The sequence below is a fragment of the Miscanthus floridulus genome, chromosome 16, assembly GCF_019320115.1.
Source record: "Miscanthus floridulus cultivar M001 chromosome 16, ASM1932011v1, whole genome shotgun sequence".
NCBI classification, from domain to species: Eukaryota; Viridiplantae; Streptophyta; class Magnoliopsida; order Poales; family Poaceae; genus Miscanthus; species Miscanthus floridulus.
The window spans coordinates 85,049,810-85,063,888 of NC_089595.1; the positions used below are offsets into that span (position 1 = coordinate 85,049,810).

General features: G+C 42.9%; 1 protein-coding gene and 1 pseudogene across 2 annotated transcripts; both read left to right on the forward strand.

The window, feature by feature from the left end:
• Positions 1-1,518: 1,518 nt before the first annotated feature.
• LOC136510095 (guanosine nucleotide diphosphate dissociation inhibitor 2-like) lies at positions 1,519-6,220 on the forward strand (annotated as a pseudogene).
• Positions 6,221-7,638: 1,418 nt separating this feature from the next.
• On the forward strand, positions 7,639-13,762 carry LOC136512414 (guanosine nucleotide diphosphate dissociation inhibitor 2-like). Of its 2 annotated transcripts, XR_010773083.1 has the most exons (14): positions 7,639-7,911; positions 9,811-9,873; positions 10,012-10,095; positions 10,471-10,578; positions 10,689-10,861; positions 11,525-11,636; positions 11,754-11,834; positions 11,924-11,986; positions 12,068-12,169; positions 12,366-12,490; positions 12,618-12,828; positions 12,917-12,991; positions 13,405-13,532; positions 13,615-13,762. XR_010773083.1 is itself a non-coding variant. In XM_066506380.1 (13 exons), the coding sequence occupies exons 1-13, from the start codon at positions 7,825-7,827 to the stop codon at positions 13,456-13,458; spliced, it is 1,338 nt and encodes a 445-aa protein (XP_066362477.1). In that variant the 5' UTR covers positions 7,639-7,824; the 3' UTR covers positions 13,459-13,762. The 2 variants fall into 2 exon arrangements, 1 of the variants encoding a protein (XP_066362477.1); XM_066506380.1 differs by having other exon boundaries at positions 13,405-13,762.
• Positions 13,763-14,079: the final 317 nt, after the last annotated feature.

Below are 14,079 nucleotides of genomic sequence, written 5' to 3' on the forward strand. Positions count from 1 at the left end.
CTCATGTTTGCAAGTGTTTCATCTGGATGTTGCATACGTTTCCAATGGTTTTCAAGTATTTTTCAAGGGTTTTACACAAGTGTTTCAGACGCTCGAGTGTTTCATCTGCCTTCAGACATATGTTGCAAGTGTTGCATCTAGATGTTTCAAAAGTAGATCAAATGTTACTTCTCCCTGCTCGCTTTATGTTGTCCCACCTTGGTGTTTCCTCCTCCTCCTAGCACCGACTGGACATCCGCCACCGCCTCCCTCTTTCTCGATGCTCATGACGTTCGGGATGATGTGGGCCCCACGTGGACGTGCGAAAAATGGCTATAGGCGCGGGTGTCCGGATGCCCCATTCGTCCGGACGTTCGGGTGCTAGCAAAACCACAAGAAAAATCCTCACTCGAGGCACTAAACAAAAGACCTCGTCCTCGTGTCCATACGCCGCCATGCCTCTAGTGCGTCATCGACGCTTTGTCGCTAACCCCGCCATGGTTTGGATTTCTTGCATGGTATCCTCCTCGACCCAGACGTATGTGAACCTCTCCCTCCTCTTCATCTTCTCGGTGACTTGGGGCCATTGGCCAGTTTGTACCCCTAGATTTAGGGTCAATATGATGTCCTAGCCATTCTGCTTCACCTCAGCTTCCTATATCTGCCCCCCTCGATTTTGTGTTTCTGCAACGAGGGACTTCAGCGCACCTTCGCGGTCGCCGGGCACCAGACAAAGCCTTGTGTCCAAGCATGGCAAGTTAAGTTCAAAATGGGATTCTTCGATTATCTTAGTTTCTGAACCAAACACGTGGATGTCAGTTGAAACCACTACCACGAGCAAACAAACAATCTCCGCTTCCGATTACAGTGTAGTAAGCATTAGGCGTTGCAATTGGATCTCATTTACCTCACCATTTACAGAGTCGAACCAAACACCACCTTAGTTTCACGTGTTTGATTCGAGGAACCAACTTATTCTTGTAATGTGATGTGTCATAAGTTTATTTTATGAATTTAGTGAAATCATCGTATTTCTCATAAACAATGTATTAGAAAAGGCCAAAACGTCTTATAATCTAGAACATAGGTTGTATATTCTTATTTATTGTAGTCTATTGTATTGTTTGAAATCCAATTTCAAACTGAATTGAATGAGATGAACCTAACAAATCGATCCGTGGTTGAATTTCATTCAAATCAGCTAATTTTAATTTGGAAGGAAAAACAAATACAATCGAAGCATTTCTGAGACAGGCCACCGTCATTTGTTGAAGAAGAAGAAATATTTAGCCTAGCAGACTGGCCTTTAAACCCAAAGCCAGCCCAGTCAGAATATCCGACCTTGACCTTACACGGCGCCGGTCCGAGCCGGCCCATGTACAAGGCAACCTCAGTCCTCGGATCCATTGCCATGTGCTCGAGCACTACTCGACCACGCCGGCCGGCGTCGCCGAAAGCGGCAAAGACGCCACGAAACATCGTCACCACTCACTGAGTCACACCAGAGAGAGGCAGATAGAGAGGGAGAGACAGCGCGCATCTCGGCAAAGCCCTCGCGTGCAATTATCGCACGACACTGCCGGTAGTTTGCAAAATTGCAAGACTGCGCACCGTGTTCCGGGCAAATCGGTGACGCACACCGGCACACGGCACACGCACCGCTCCGTCCCTCCGTAGTCCGGACTCCCGCACCCCACGGCCCTTACTACCCTCCCCACCTGCGACGCCGTTGCTTCAACTCGACTCCAGCACTCCTCGTCTCCGCATCGCCGCGCCCGCGCCGCCGCCACTCCGCTCGCTTTTGCTCCCGGAGACCCGGACCCGCCGACGCCGAGCCGCCATGGACGAGGAGTACGACGTGATCGTTCTGGGCACGGGGCTCAAGGAGTGCATCCTCAGCGGCCTCCTCTCCGTCGACGGCCTCAAGGTGAGCACCGACCACCCCGCCTCCCGGTAACGACACTCGGACCTCTCACTCCGGTCCCCGAGTCCGATCCGCCACTCTCCCCCCGTACCCAGACGCTGCTCGGGGCCTGCACGGTGGGTCCGGTAGTAGAGTGCGTCGTGGTAGTAGATCAGGCGGCGCTGGTCTGGCCCCTGTCTGATCCGGGACTGGTGCGCTCGGATGGGTGCTTGTCTAAGCTATCTGCGCATCTGGCTCCATCTGGCTCCTGGCATTGGTCTGGGGAGTTAGCCAGTTGATGCAGAACATCGTGAAATCCTGCCAGTGTTGCCACAATTTCTTGAATTCTGTAGACCGGAAAGATCAGGGCAAGGTTAGATTCTTAAATGAGGAGACAACTAATCTACTAGGAACAACTATTTAGATTCAGGTGAGATTCATTGCTTTGAATTCTGATCTATCGTACTTCTTTGTTTCTGTGACTAAAAAATGCTGTTCCCATCGATAAGATGGCATCTATCCTCTGATATCAGTGAGGTGAGACGGGGGTAACTGAAAGGAGGGAGAAAGCTGCTTAAGTTTAATAGTCAACTTACTGCTTTAACATGACCAATGGTGGATTCCTTTTTTAATGGATTCTGAAGAATTTTGTGTGATGCCTTTGCAGGTTCTACACATGGATAGAAATGACTACTATGGAGGAGATTCCACCTCCCTAAACCTGAATCAGCCAAGAACCTATAAATCTATGATTTTTATTCTTTTTGAAACTGAAACATGTACTGAGTAATATGATCCAATTTTTTGTGTGTGTTGGCAACTCGTTCAGTTGGTTTGTATACTTAATGACTGATGAAGTACTCTCTTATTTTCCATTGTATTCCCTTTAATCACCCTTATCTTCTTTGTGAACAGCTCTGGAAGAGGTTTAGAGGGGAAGACAGGCCACCGGCACATCTAGGTGCGAGCAGAGATTACAATGTAGACATGGTTCCAAAGGTGTGATAATCCCCCATGGATTGTAGCTATCTATGTGCTTATTATTTCTTGCCACAGCCTCGTCATACATATATTTTCATATTCTTGCGCACTAATTAGTTCCTTAATTGTTTTATATATTTGTTACAATACCATATACATCCTTTGTGCTGCTTAGTCTCGTCCTGACTGGAACCCTGGTCCAGATAGCGTTTCATGTCAATGTATTTATTTTTAGTGTTGTTAAAGAACAATAGTTTTATTTAGAATTCAGCCCATGAAATGCTTCAAACCTACAATCAATATATATGCTTATGTTAATTTCTTGATGATAAAGTATGTCGATATCAAACTCTCTTTCTCTCTGACCAGTTTATGATGGCGAACGGTACTTTGGTCCGTACTCTCATTCACACTGATGTGACAAAATATTTGTCATTCAAAGCTGTTCATGGAAGCTATGTCTTCAGCAAAGGGAAGGTAATGTCTTGAGTTTACACTCATCCATCCTAGTTCTATCTTGTAAGTTCAGATTTTGCTGGGTTTCTCACAAGTGGTTTCTATATTCTAATCATGCTCCCTTATTTTCATTTTCATCAGATCCACAAGGTTCCTGCCACCGACATGGAGGCTCTAAAATCTCCTTTGATGGGTCTATTTGAGAAACGTAGAGCAAGGAACTTTTTTGTTTATGTCCAAAATTACAATGAAGCTGATCCAGTAACACATCAGGGGTTGGACCTCACAAGGATTACAACTAGAGAATTGATTTCGTGAGTATCTTGACCATCCTGGCATCGTAGTAGTTGCTGTGATTGTTGTTCCTTGTTGCCATGTTATTATGTGTTGTATGATTCTTGTATCACTCCGCCTCATGTTGCTGCATGGATCTTATATGATTCTTCACCTACTTTGGCCTCTTTCTGCTTTCATACAGTATGATGATATTTTGTGCATCAATAATGTACACAAGTTAATTGTTGTAGTGTTATATTGATGAACAGCTAAACAAAACTGCTATAACCGTTCAACTTCTAAATGCTACACTTTTTCTTAAAAACTTTAAAGAGGATGTATAATACTTGGCATGTCCTCCTGCTGTCCTGCATTATAAGTAACCTTATTTGTCATTTTGTTTTCAGGAAACATGGATTGAGTGATGACACTGGATTTTATTGGCCACGCACTCGCTCTGCTCAGGGATGATCGTTACCTAAATGAACCAGCCCTTGATACTGTAAAAAGGATGAAGGTATGTTTTGAGTGAAAATTTGTTAAACTATTGTTCCTTTTTCATATTATATTGTAATTTTGTCAAATCTACTTCCTGGCATATGCATCAGTATTCTTGGATGGGAACATGATAAAATTTCATTGGCTATCTTCTCTTAGCTTTATGCCGAGTCTCTTGCACGTTTTCAAGGAGGCTCGCCTTATATTTATCCATTATATGGTTTGGGTGAGCTGCCACAGGTCAGTTGTTTCTCAATTCCTTGCACTGACTTTAGTCACTTTGATGCTTCTAAGAAGCTTCCATTCTAAGGTGATATCTTATGGTTCAGGCTTTTGCACGTCTAAGTGCTGTTTATGGTGGTACATATATGTTAAATAAACCAGAGTGCAAGGTAGTGGCTTGACCCTTTTTTACTCCTAATTATCATAGTCTGCGAAAACAACTTATCAAATATGCTCTTTTCTGATTTCACTATATCGTTTGCAGGTTGAATTTGATATGGAAGGGAAAGTGTGTGGTATTACTTCAGAAGGTGAAACGGCTAAATGCAAAAAAGTTGTCTGTGATCCTTCTTACTTGCCTAGCAAGGTAAATGCCACTGCCCATATAAAATTGAATTACTTTGTTTATGTGTAGGAGGAATTCACTGAAATCTTGATATATGTCAACCAAATTTACTTGAATTTTAAACCTTCCTGCTACAATATCTCTGTTGACTGCTTTCCTGGTGCTCTCCTGCTTTGGGGTTCACTTTGTGTTTGTGAATAGGTAAGGAAGATTGGAAAAGTTGCACGTGCAATCGCTATTATGAGCCACCCAATTCCAAACACAAATGAGTCCCACTCGATTCAGATTATTTTGCCGCAGAAGCAACTTGGGCGCAAGTCAGACATGTGGGTCTCTTACTCGTATTTCAAATAGTTTTCATTGGCTGAGTGCCTAAATTCAGTTTGCATCGTTTGGTTGTGACATGCATTCTGAAAATGTTTCTTAGGTATGTGTTCTGTTGCTCATATACACATAATGTTGCGCCAAAAGGGAAGTTCATTGCATTTGTGTCTGCGGAAGCTGAGACCGATAATCTGCAGTCCGAACTAAAGCCTGGAATTGATCTACTTGGCCAAGTAGATGAACTGTTTTTTGATATGTATGACAGATACGAACCTGTCAATGAACCATCTCTTGATAATTGCTTTGTTTCAACGGTAAGTTTAGCATTCTGTAATAACAAAGTGATTACAAGTCTCAGATATTTTAGATGTTTATGGAAGCTTTCTTTGCAGAGTTATGATGCTACTACACACTTTGAGACAACTGTGACAGATGTTCTTAGTATGTACACAGTGATTACTGGAAAGGTAAGGTTCATGTCATGTCTCTTTTTACTTATTTTTTGTGGTCAGCAAAGCAGATGCATGTATCAAATATTAATTTCTTCAATGTTGTATTGGGCCGAGAGTTCAAAATCTACAAGTGAATTTTGCTAGCTTTACACTGAATGGTCAATTGTTTGTTAACCTTCTCAGCAATAGATGATTTGCCTCAAAACAAAATTAATCCCTAACTAGACATCTATCTCTTTATTATTAGCAGTTTGACATTACTATTTTATGTTTACTGGTTCAAAGATGGAGTGCACATCTTTAACTCTCTGCATGTCTGTCTCGCAGACCGTTGATCTCAGTGTTGACCTGAGCGCTGCCAGCGCTGCTGAAGAATACTAGAGATTTTCCTATTAAACATAACATTTCCTCGAGATACCATACTTTAAAGAAGAACGACGTAAGACAGGCCCTGCCTGGTGGCTTGCCAGGTTACCACAGTACTGTGCTGCAGGTGCAGCCGATTAAACGGACAGAAACAGCATATCACCGTATATCATTTATATGGTGTTTAAACGGGCTGGAGACCGTTTATGCGAACAGTGGACGATGATGGTGGTTCCTTTGTTCCTTACATGATTGATCGGATGGATAACTTTAAACTGTGTTCACGTTTTGCTAGAACCAGCTCGTTCTTGTCACTAATGTATCGTGATCACTTCTCAGATATGCATATCAGCATTTCCGTTTCTTGCTCTTCGCTAAATACCTCAGTAGTTAATGGGAGAGGGGAGATCCAAAGCACCCTAGTTCCGCTTTATGAATTCGAGATGGTTTTGGGACTTCTTGTATCGCCTAGATGTGGGTCTTTTTATTTTTTAAATAAAGGCACCCAAAGAAGTGTCCCGTACCTATATACATCAAGAGAAGAAAATGCTAGTACAAAAGGTGGACAAACGACCTAATAAGAAATAAAAGTATGTGAAACTTTGCAACAGTTAGTATAGTGTGGAACTTCCACGCAATGTTGTAAAACATCTGCAGAACAACAGAATAACATGAAGTTCACTACGCCCGGGGAGATCAAACACAAGTTTAAGATGTCCAATAACAAGTTCATGAAGTATATGCATTTACAAAACATACACAACCAAGTAGATCGAGTGAAAAGGAAATATTGCAATTCAAAATATAAGAGAAATGATTTGTTTAACTCAAGTTCGGGTTCCACTTGAACCCTATGCCTCCATTGAGGTGTCAGTGAGCAACTCACGAAGTTCGTGCTCATGCCAGGTCCCTCACAACCACTTTCCTCTTCTCCATAGTTGATCTTTTTCCTTATGTGGCAATATCGCAATCCTCATAGACTTTCCCATGGCTCACCACGAGCATGGGAGCTCACCGGGTGACGTCTAGCTGTCGAGGAGCTTCATTTCCAAGAGTAACAAATGTTATATGTGCTCAAGATTTGGTTTGCTCTCTAACTCGAAATCATCAACCCAACACTTTGGTTTGACAACTAAAACTCAATCTCACAAAGAGAGGGTCCGGGAGTGTTCCACGAGCAGTGGCAGAGCTTGGACACTTGAACGGAAGGGGCCAATCAAATGTGATCAACAATAGTAGGACCATATTAACATTTTCTTATAACAACTAAATGGTAGAATTAAATATTTACTTGAGAAATCTTGTAGGGCCATGGCCCACTTTGGCCCTAAGGAAGCTCTGGCTCTGTTCACAAGGCTTATGATAGTTCTCTCATCCATCAGCACATGTGTTTATACAAGTTAAAACAACTCACGACGAGCGATGATACGGAATCTGATCCCTATGCGTTTTTGGTTCTGTTGCAGTGCACTTTCGATGCTAGGATAGGGGCCTACCTTGGTGATCACGGGTGACGTAGAATTAGGGTTCGATTCCGATGAAGGATCCTAATCCAAGGAAGGTAGCAGGCACGCAAATTACCCAATGCTAACACTAAGAGGTAGTAACAATAAATAACAATACCGGGTATATTAGTGTCTGGTAATTGAAATAAGGTCAATCTAAATCTCTTAACGAGAATCTATTGGAAGGTAAGTCTGGTGCCAGCGGCCCTAATTTTGGACCGGGTCGGCCGGTCCGGCTCACAGTGAGAACGACACGTATGCTAGGAAACAAAAAATAAGAGAGCCGCAATTATTTGGTAAGCCGAGGACCTGCGCTCGAAAGCGACCAGCTGCATCCCATCCGCATCCGCGGCATCCGGCATCCGGCTCCTCCCTCTCGGATTCCCAATCGCCAGAATCCCATTCCCACCCCCGACGCGCCGCACCGTTCGCTTCCTTTCGTCAACTCCACTTCTCTTCTCCGCCGCGTCATCTCCCCTTCGCCGCCGTCGCCGCCGCTTCACCTGGCAGCCAGCCATGGATGAGGAGTACGACGTGATCGTGCTAGGCACGGGGCTCAAGGAGTGCATCCTCAGCGGTCTCCTCTCGGTCGACGGCCTCAAGGTGAGCCCGCCGCTCGCCCGCTCGCTTCCCCTACAGCCGCCGCTAGTATGATCCGTAGCTGCCGTGCTCGGATTTCGGTTCCGCGTACAAGTCCGGTCCTCCAAGGTCGCTTGCATCTCTTGGAGTGGGCTGGGTCGCTGGAGCACACGAGCTCCTAGATCGGGTGCCCCAGCCCCTTTGATCTGGACGTTGCGCGCTGCGATTAGATGCATGCTTCGCTTTGCTGTGGTATGCTGATCTATAGTGTTCGTCTACCTACGAGCCCCCCAGCTCCTTAAGCCCTTGGTGGATCCATAGGGGCGGACCAGCCATTGATGCAATTGAGTATAGTCTGAGCTTAGCAAGGAGTGGTTCTCTACTGCGAGCAGCCGTGCTTAATCGGGAAGTGGCACTTAATCGTACTGTTTACCAGCAATTCGGTGGAAGAACATGTAATACGAATTAAAGCGAGGACTAAGGAGAGGGAGGAGGGTGGCCATTCTTGCCCAAACTAATTGTACTTCGTTGTGTTGCTTGCCCACACTTGTTGCTTTTCATAAACCAATGTTTTTCAATTTCCATATTATCCTAATAAGTGGGTTTCCCTATTTGTTGCACATACACAGGTGGCAGCATGTCACTTGCAAAACGATGTCGTTGATAGAACATAGAAGTTAGGGTTAGGATTTCTGGGTTTCCCAAGCCACCCTGACCTTTGGCCTCAGCTTCAAGGAGGAAGCTGAACTGTGGTTGGTATTGGTGCTGCTGTGGCAGGGGCAGCATGGGTGTTGTTACCATAGGTTTGCTGCTGAGCAACTATGGGGCAGCTGGTAGAATGGGTGCTTCCTGGTAGCAGCCTGGTTGTTAATGGGTAAGGTGAGGAAGCAGCGGCGGTGGTAACGTACCAGAGTTGTAGGGCATGCCAGGTTGCCTTCAACTGCTGACGGTAGCAGTGGAGCTGGTGACAGTAGCCACCTGCAGCTGGTACCAGCTAGGGGCATGGTAGATGGTGTTGTGGGAGAAGGTCATCTAGAACATGGGGCTGGCAATGGAACGCTAGAGGTTAAGGGTTGTTTGTTTTGCTTCCCAACAACACCAAGCCGCAAGTGCGGCCATGCTAGAAGTTTGGCGGACAAAATGTCCGCCACACTCTTGGCGGGCTTTTTCAGCCAAATGCACTAACAAACAGCCAAACAAGGTGCAACAGTCAAATGTTTGGCCACGAAACAAATAACAGCCTAATCGAGTGTGGCGCTCTGATCTTGCAGCATGGCAACCTCGGACGCCATGCAAACACGACTAGTCTCTAATAAGCTAGCTACCAAGAGTCCAAACCAAGAAGGATGGAATTAAAAGTCCCTTTCATTAAACAGTGAACCCTTATGACGTAGAGATGCTTTGGCCCTGTTTAGCAGAGCTCCAGCTCCAATAAATCTGTGGACTTTTTGGAGCTAGGTATTCCTAGCTCCATAAATCTGTGAATCTGGAGCTGTGGGTACATTTAAGTTGTTCGGATGAGTTGTTTCTTTCAGTTCTAGACAAATTATAGTCTTGAGGTTCTTGATTTTGGTATACAAACTCCAGATCTGAGGTGAATCTTGGAGCTAGAGTTGTGCCAACAGGCAATGGGGCCTTGTATTAAGAGCTTTTAAGTGGATGTATAATGAGAATGCTGTATGAGGAGTCAATTTAAGAGTACATAGGATATCCAGAAGTTGCCACAACCCCTCGCAAACACCTCTCTCTTTTCTCAGTGCACTATGCATGTATGCATGAGTTGAATTATTCTGTGCCACCTGGTCTGTAATTGCTTTTGATCCTTATGCCATTTTTAGAACCTTCCTTAAGGTGTGGTATTTGAAGTCTACATGTAAGTGTAGGAAATTCACTTTTGAGGACGTGGTTTCGATGATATTGTAGGTTTTGCATATGGACAGAAATGACTACTATGGAGGAGATTCCACCTCGCTCAACCTTAATCAGGTAAGCAACTCCTACAACTTCTGTTTAAGTACAGAGGGCTCTAGATTTGTGCATCGATTTCTTGTCATAACAAAGCTTTTGATTGATTTTGCTGGAACTTTTAGACTGACATGCTTTTCACTCTACCTTTTGGAATAGCTCTGGAAGAGGTTTAGAGGGGAAGACAAGCCCCCAGCACATCTAGGTGCAAGCAGAGACTACAATGTGGACATGGTGCCAAAGGTGCAACACCAACAGCCTTTATCCTATGCAAACATGTCTTTCTAGCACCTTTATCAGCACAGCTTATATTTGTGGAAATACCTGCGAGATGATAAATATAACACAAACCCTGTGATCATGCATTATTTTGACTTGGTAGGAATCATTTGTAGTCTTTTAATGTGATTTATGTATTGATTTTTGCTTCAGAAAGTTATGAAAATCCCTTGCAGAACTGTTTGTAAAAAGAAGTCTGCGAAGTACTCCTGCTAGATTTATGACTTATTTGTTAATAGTTTGCCTTTTTTACTATTTATACCACCGTGTACCATAATTATGTTTTTTGTTGATTTAGTTGATTCATTGTTAAAAAAAAGACTGTTTCTGTTATATCAGTTTATGATGGCAAATGGGACATTGGTTCGAACCCTCATCCACACTGATGTGACAAAGTACTTGTCATTCAAAGCTGTTGATGGGAGCTATGTTTTCAGCAAAGGGAAGGTAGTCATCAGTCTATGTTCTCGTCCTGTTTTTCATCAACATTACGTTTCCTAAATTTTCTTAGATCTAGTAGGGTAACATGCCTTTTCTCTGTTATTATATTCAATCAGATTTACAAGGTCCCTGCCACTGATATGGAGGCTCTGAAGTCCCCTTTGATGGGCCTATTTGAGAAGCGCAGAGCAAGGAACTTCTTCATTTATGTCCAAGATTACAATGAAGCTGATCCAAGGACACATCAAGGATTGGACCTTACTAGGGTGACAACTAGAGAACTTATAGCGTAAGTACCTCTCTGCTTGTTGCATTATACTCATTCCATTGCTAGTTTACTCTAATAGAAAAACAGTAACCCCCCCCCCCCCCCCCCCCCCCCCCCCCCCCCCACCCACCCACACACACACACCCCACCACCACCACCACACACCCCTGCGTAGACAAAAAAAAAATAACATACCTGTAAACCTGGATAACCCTTTTAAAGGTGTGAGTTATGACTTACCTGTAGTATTAGGGTGTCTCACCAATATGATTCTTATTGTGAATTTTCAAATCCATTGTAGACATTGCTTGGTGTTGCATCTTACAGTACCTATGAACTAAATTTGTTGTAGTTAGCATCTAAGGTTTTCCTAGTGCACTCTTGCTACATTCAGCCATTCAGGGTTGTGCTCCTACAAGATCCATTGTGAACTTTGCTGCCTCGCAGATTATACATGGATACCAGTATATTCCATATGTTGTGCAAAGACATTTCTTTTGCATGTTGCTTTTATGTTCTTGTGTAAAATTCAACCTATGCATGTTCCAATCCCCTTAATGTGTTCATGACATGTGGGCCCATGATCCACATGTCAGTTACACATTTTGGGATTGCAATTTTGCAATGGCAAATAACTAACCTCTTTCTGCACAAAGGTAACTCCATGTTCCATGTGTATTTCAGAAAATATGGTTTAAGTGACGATACAGTGGATTTCGTTGGACATGCACTTGCTCTTCATAGAGATGATCGTTATCTTGATGAACCAGCACTTGATACAGTGAAAAGGATGAAAGTAAGTCTTGGCCAAAGCTGCTTCCTAGTTGCTATAGATAAACTTGTGTGCTTCCTAATGGTTTGAATATGATTCCTTTATATAGTGCAGTTATATTTACCTATTGTGTGCTTTTAGCTATATTCAGAGTCTCTTGCACGCTTTCAAGGAGGCTCGCCATATATCTATCCACTATATGGGCTGGGTGAGCTACCACAGGTCAGTCAAAATCGAATCTGTTAATACAATACTTCTTGAGTGGGCATTGTGTTCCCTGTTGATGATACAGTGCTTGTTTTGGGCTACAGGGTTTTGCGCGACTGAGTGCTGTTTATGGTGGTACTTACATGTTAAACAAGCCAGAGTGCAAGGTCTTCTTTTTCACCTCTCTTCACATAATTTGGATGACTAGAAAATTCTCTCCTTTTTACCTGTGTTGCCTCATTTTATAGGTTGAATTCGATATGGAGGGGAAAGTGTGTGGTGTCACATCTGAAGGTGAAACTGCAAAGTGCAAGAAGGTGGTCTGTGATCCTTCGTATTTACCAAACAAGGTGAATACTCTCTATATCCAGATTTTAAAGGGCTTGGTCATTTTGGTGCCAAATACTTATATTTTGCTAGATGACAAGCTAATTTACTGAACTTTTTTCCCCCATCTTGAGAAGGTATTTGTTATTATATGGCCTTCTGGTGTTTTTGTTAAACTTTTTTTCCTCATTTTTTTGCCACACTAATGTTTCTCCACAGGTTAGGAAGATCGGTAGAGTTGTACGTGCAATTGCTATCATGAGCCACCCAATCCCTAATACAAATGAGTCCCACTCGGTTCAAATTATTTTACCTCAGAAACAACTTGGACGCAGATCAGACATGTGAGGCCTTCTCTCATGATGAAATAGTTTTCGTTTCACTAATGACTAGATTCACTTAAACACTTCTATGAAGTGGATCACTATGCTTGACACAATTATGATATTTCTGTCCATATCCTCTTTTTAGGTATGTTTTCTGTTGCTCATACACGCACAATGTTGCGCCAAGAGGGAAGTTCATTGCATTTGTGTCTGCAGAAGCAGAGACTGATAATCCCCAGTCTGAGCTACAGCCTGGAATTGATCTACTTGGTTCTGTAGATGAGATATTCTATGATATTTATGACAGATATGAACCAGTGAATGAGCCATCTCTTGATAATTGCTTTGTCTCGACGGTAAGATGTGCAGTATGCTAATAGAATGAACATATAACTTCACTGTTTAAACATTCTACTAAATCTTTGTGGCTGCTTCACTGTGCAGAGCTATGATGCCACCACACATTTTGAGACAACTGTAACAGATGTTCTGAACATGTATACAATGATCACTGGAAAGGTAACATGGACTTCATCTTTATTTTTATGATTGGAGTGATGTAGCCTGCAGTAGTCTTTGGTTAGTGTACTGTGCTAAAATGTTGGTCAAACTTAAGTCCATTTTTTTTTGAGTTTTAACTTAAGTCCAATTAAACGAAGACTTGTGAATCTGTATCTGTGATATTTTTATCGAGTAGTTACAACTAACTGAGCATTGTTTAATCATGACTTGAAGCACACCTTATTTTGAGCAGATCTAGATACCTAGAGTCGGAACTGTGTGTGTTCCACACTTCCACTGTTTATATTTGCTAACGGAAAATGTCGCCTATGCTCTAATTTCAAGATTTAATGAATCTAGTTCCTCGATCTACTACTTTATGTTGCAAATATGGATCAAACATGTGCATCCTAACTCTGATCTCATTGCAGACTTTGGATCTTAGTGTGGATCTGAGTGCTGCTAGTGCTGCTGAAGAATACTGATTTCAGTCATAATGTCATGTTTATCAAAGATCACATTGTCGGGGATAGCACATGGAAATTTTAATGAATGGCTGGTATGAGTTTATTCTGGTCCAGATTATATCATGCCCCTTCTACTGTTCTGCGAAATGTTTACTGGGTACTTGTTGCTGGCAGAACTATGCACAACATTGACTCAAATTGATGGTTGGTGATGGTTGTATTATTTACTAGTTGATCGAATGGTGTAAAACGCTATACAGTGACCATCATGGTTGTGTGATGTATCATAACTGTTCAGTAAATTTGGGTTCTTTACTGTCGAGTTCTGCTTGATGCTATTGAGCGCTGCCCGATCTGCTTGTTCTACTGCATCAACTGGGTACTTGTTGCTGGCAGAACTATGGACAATATTGACTCAAGTTGATGGACGGTGGTGGTTCTATTATTTACTAGTTGATCGAATGGTGTAAAACGTTATACAGTGACCATCATGGTTGTGATGTATCATAACTGTTCAGTAAATTTGGGTTCTTCACTGTCGAGTTCTGCTTGATGCTGCTGAACGAAGTTTGTCACCCATCGAGTTCAAAGATTTTTTAGGGACGAATGCCAAAAATCTTTTTGGTCTGATGTGTCAGA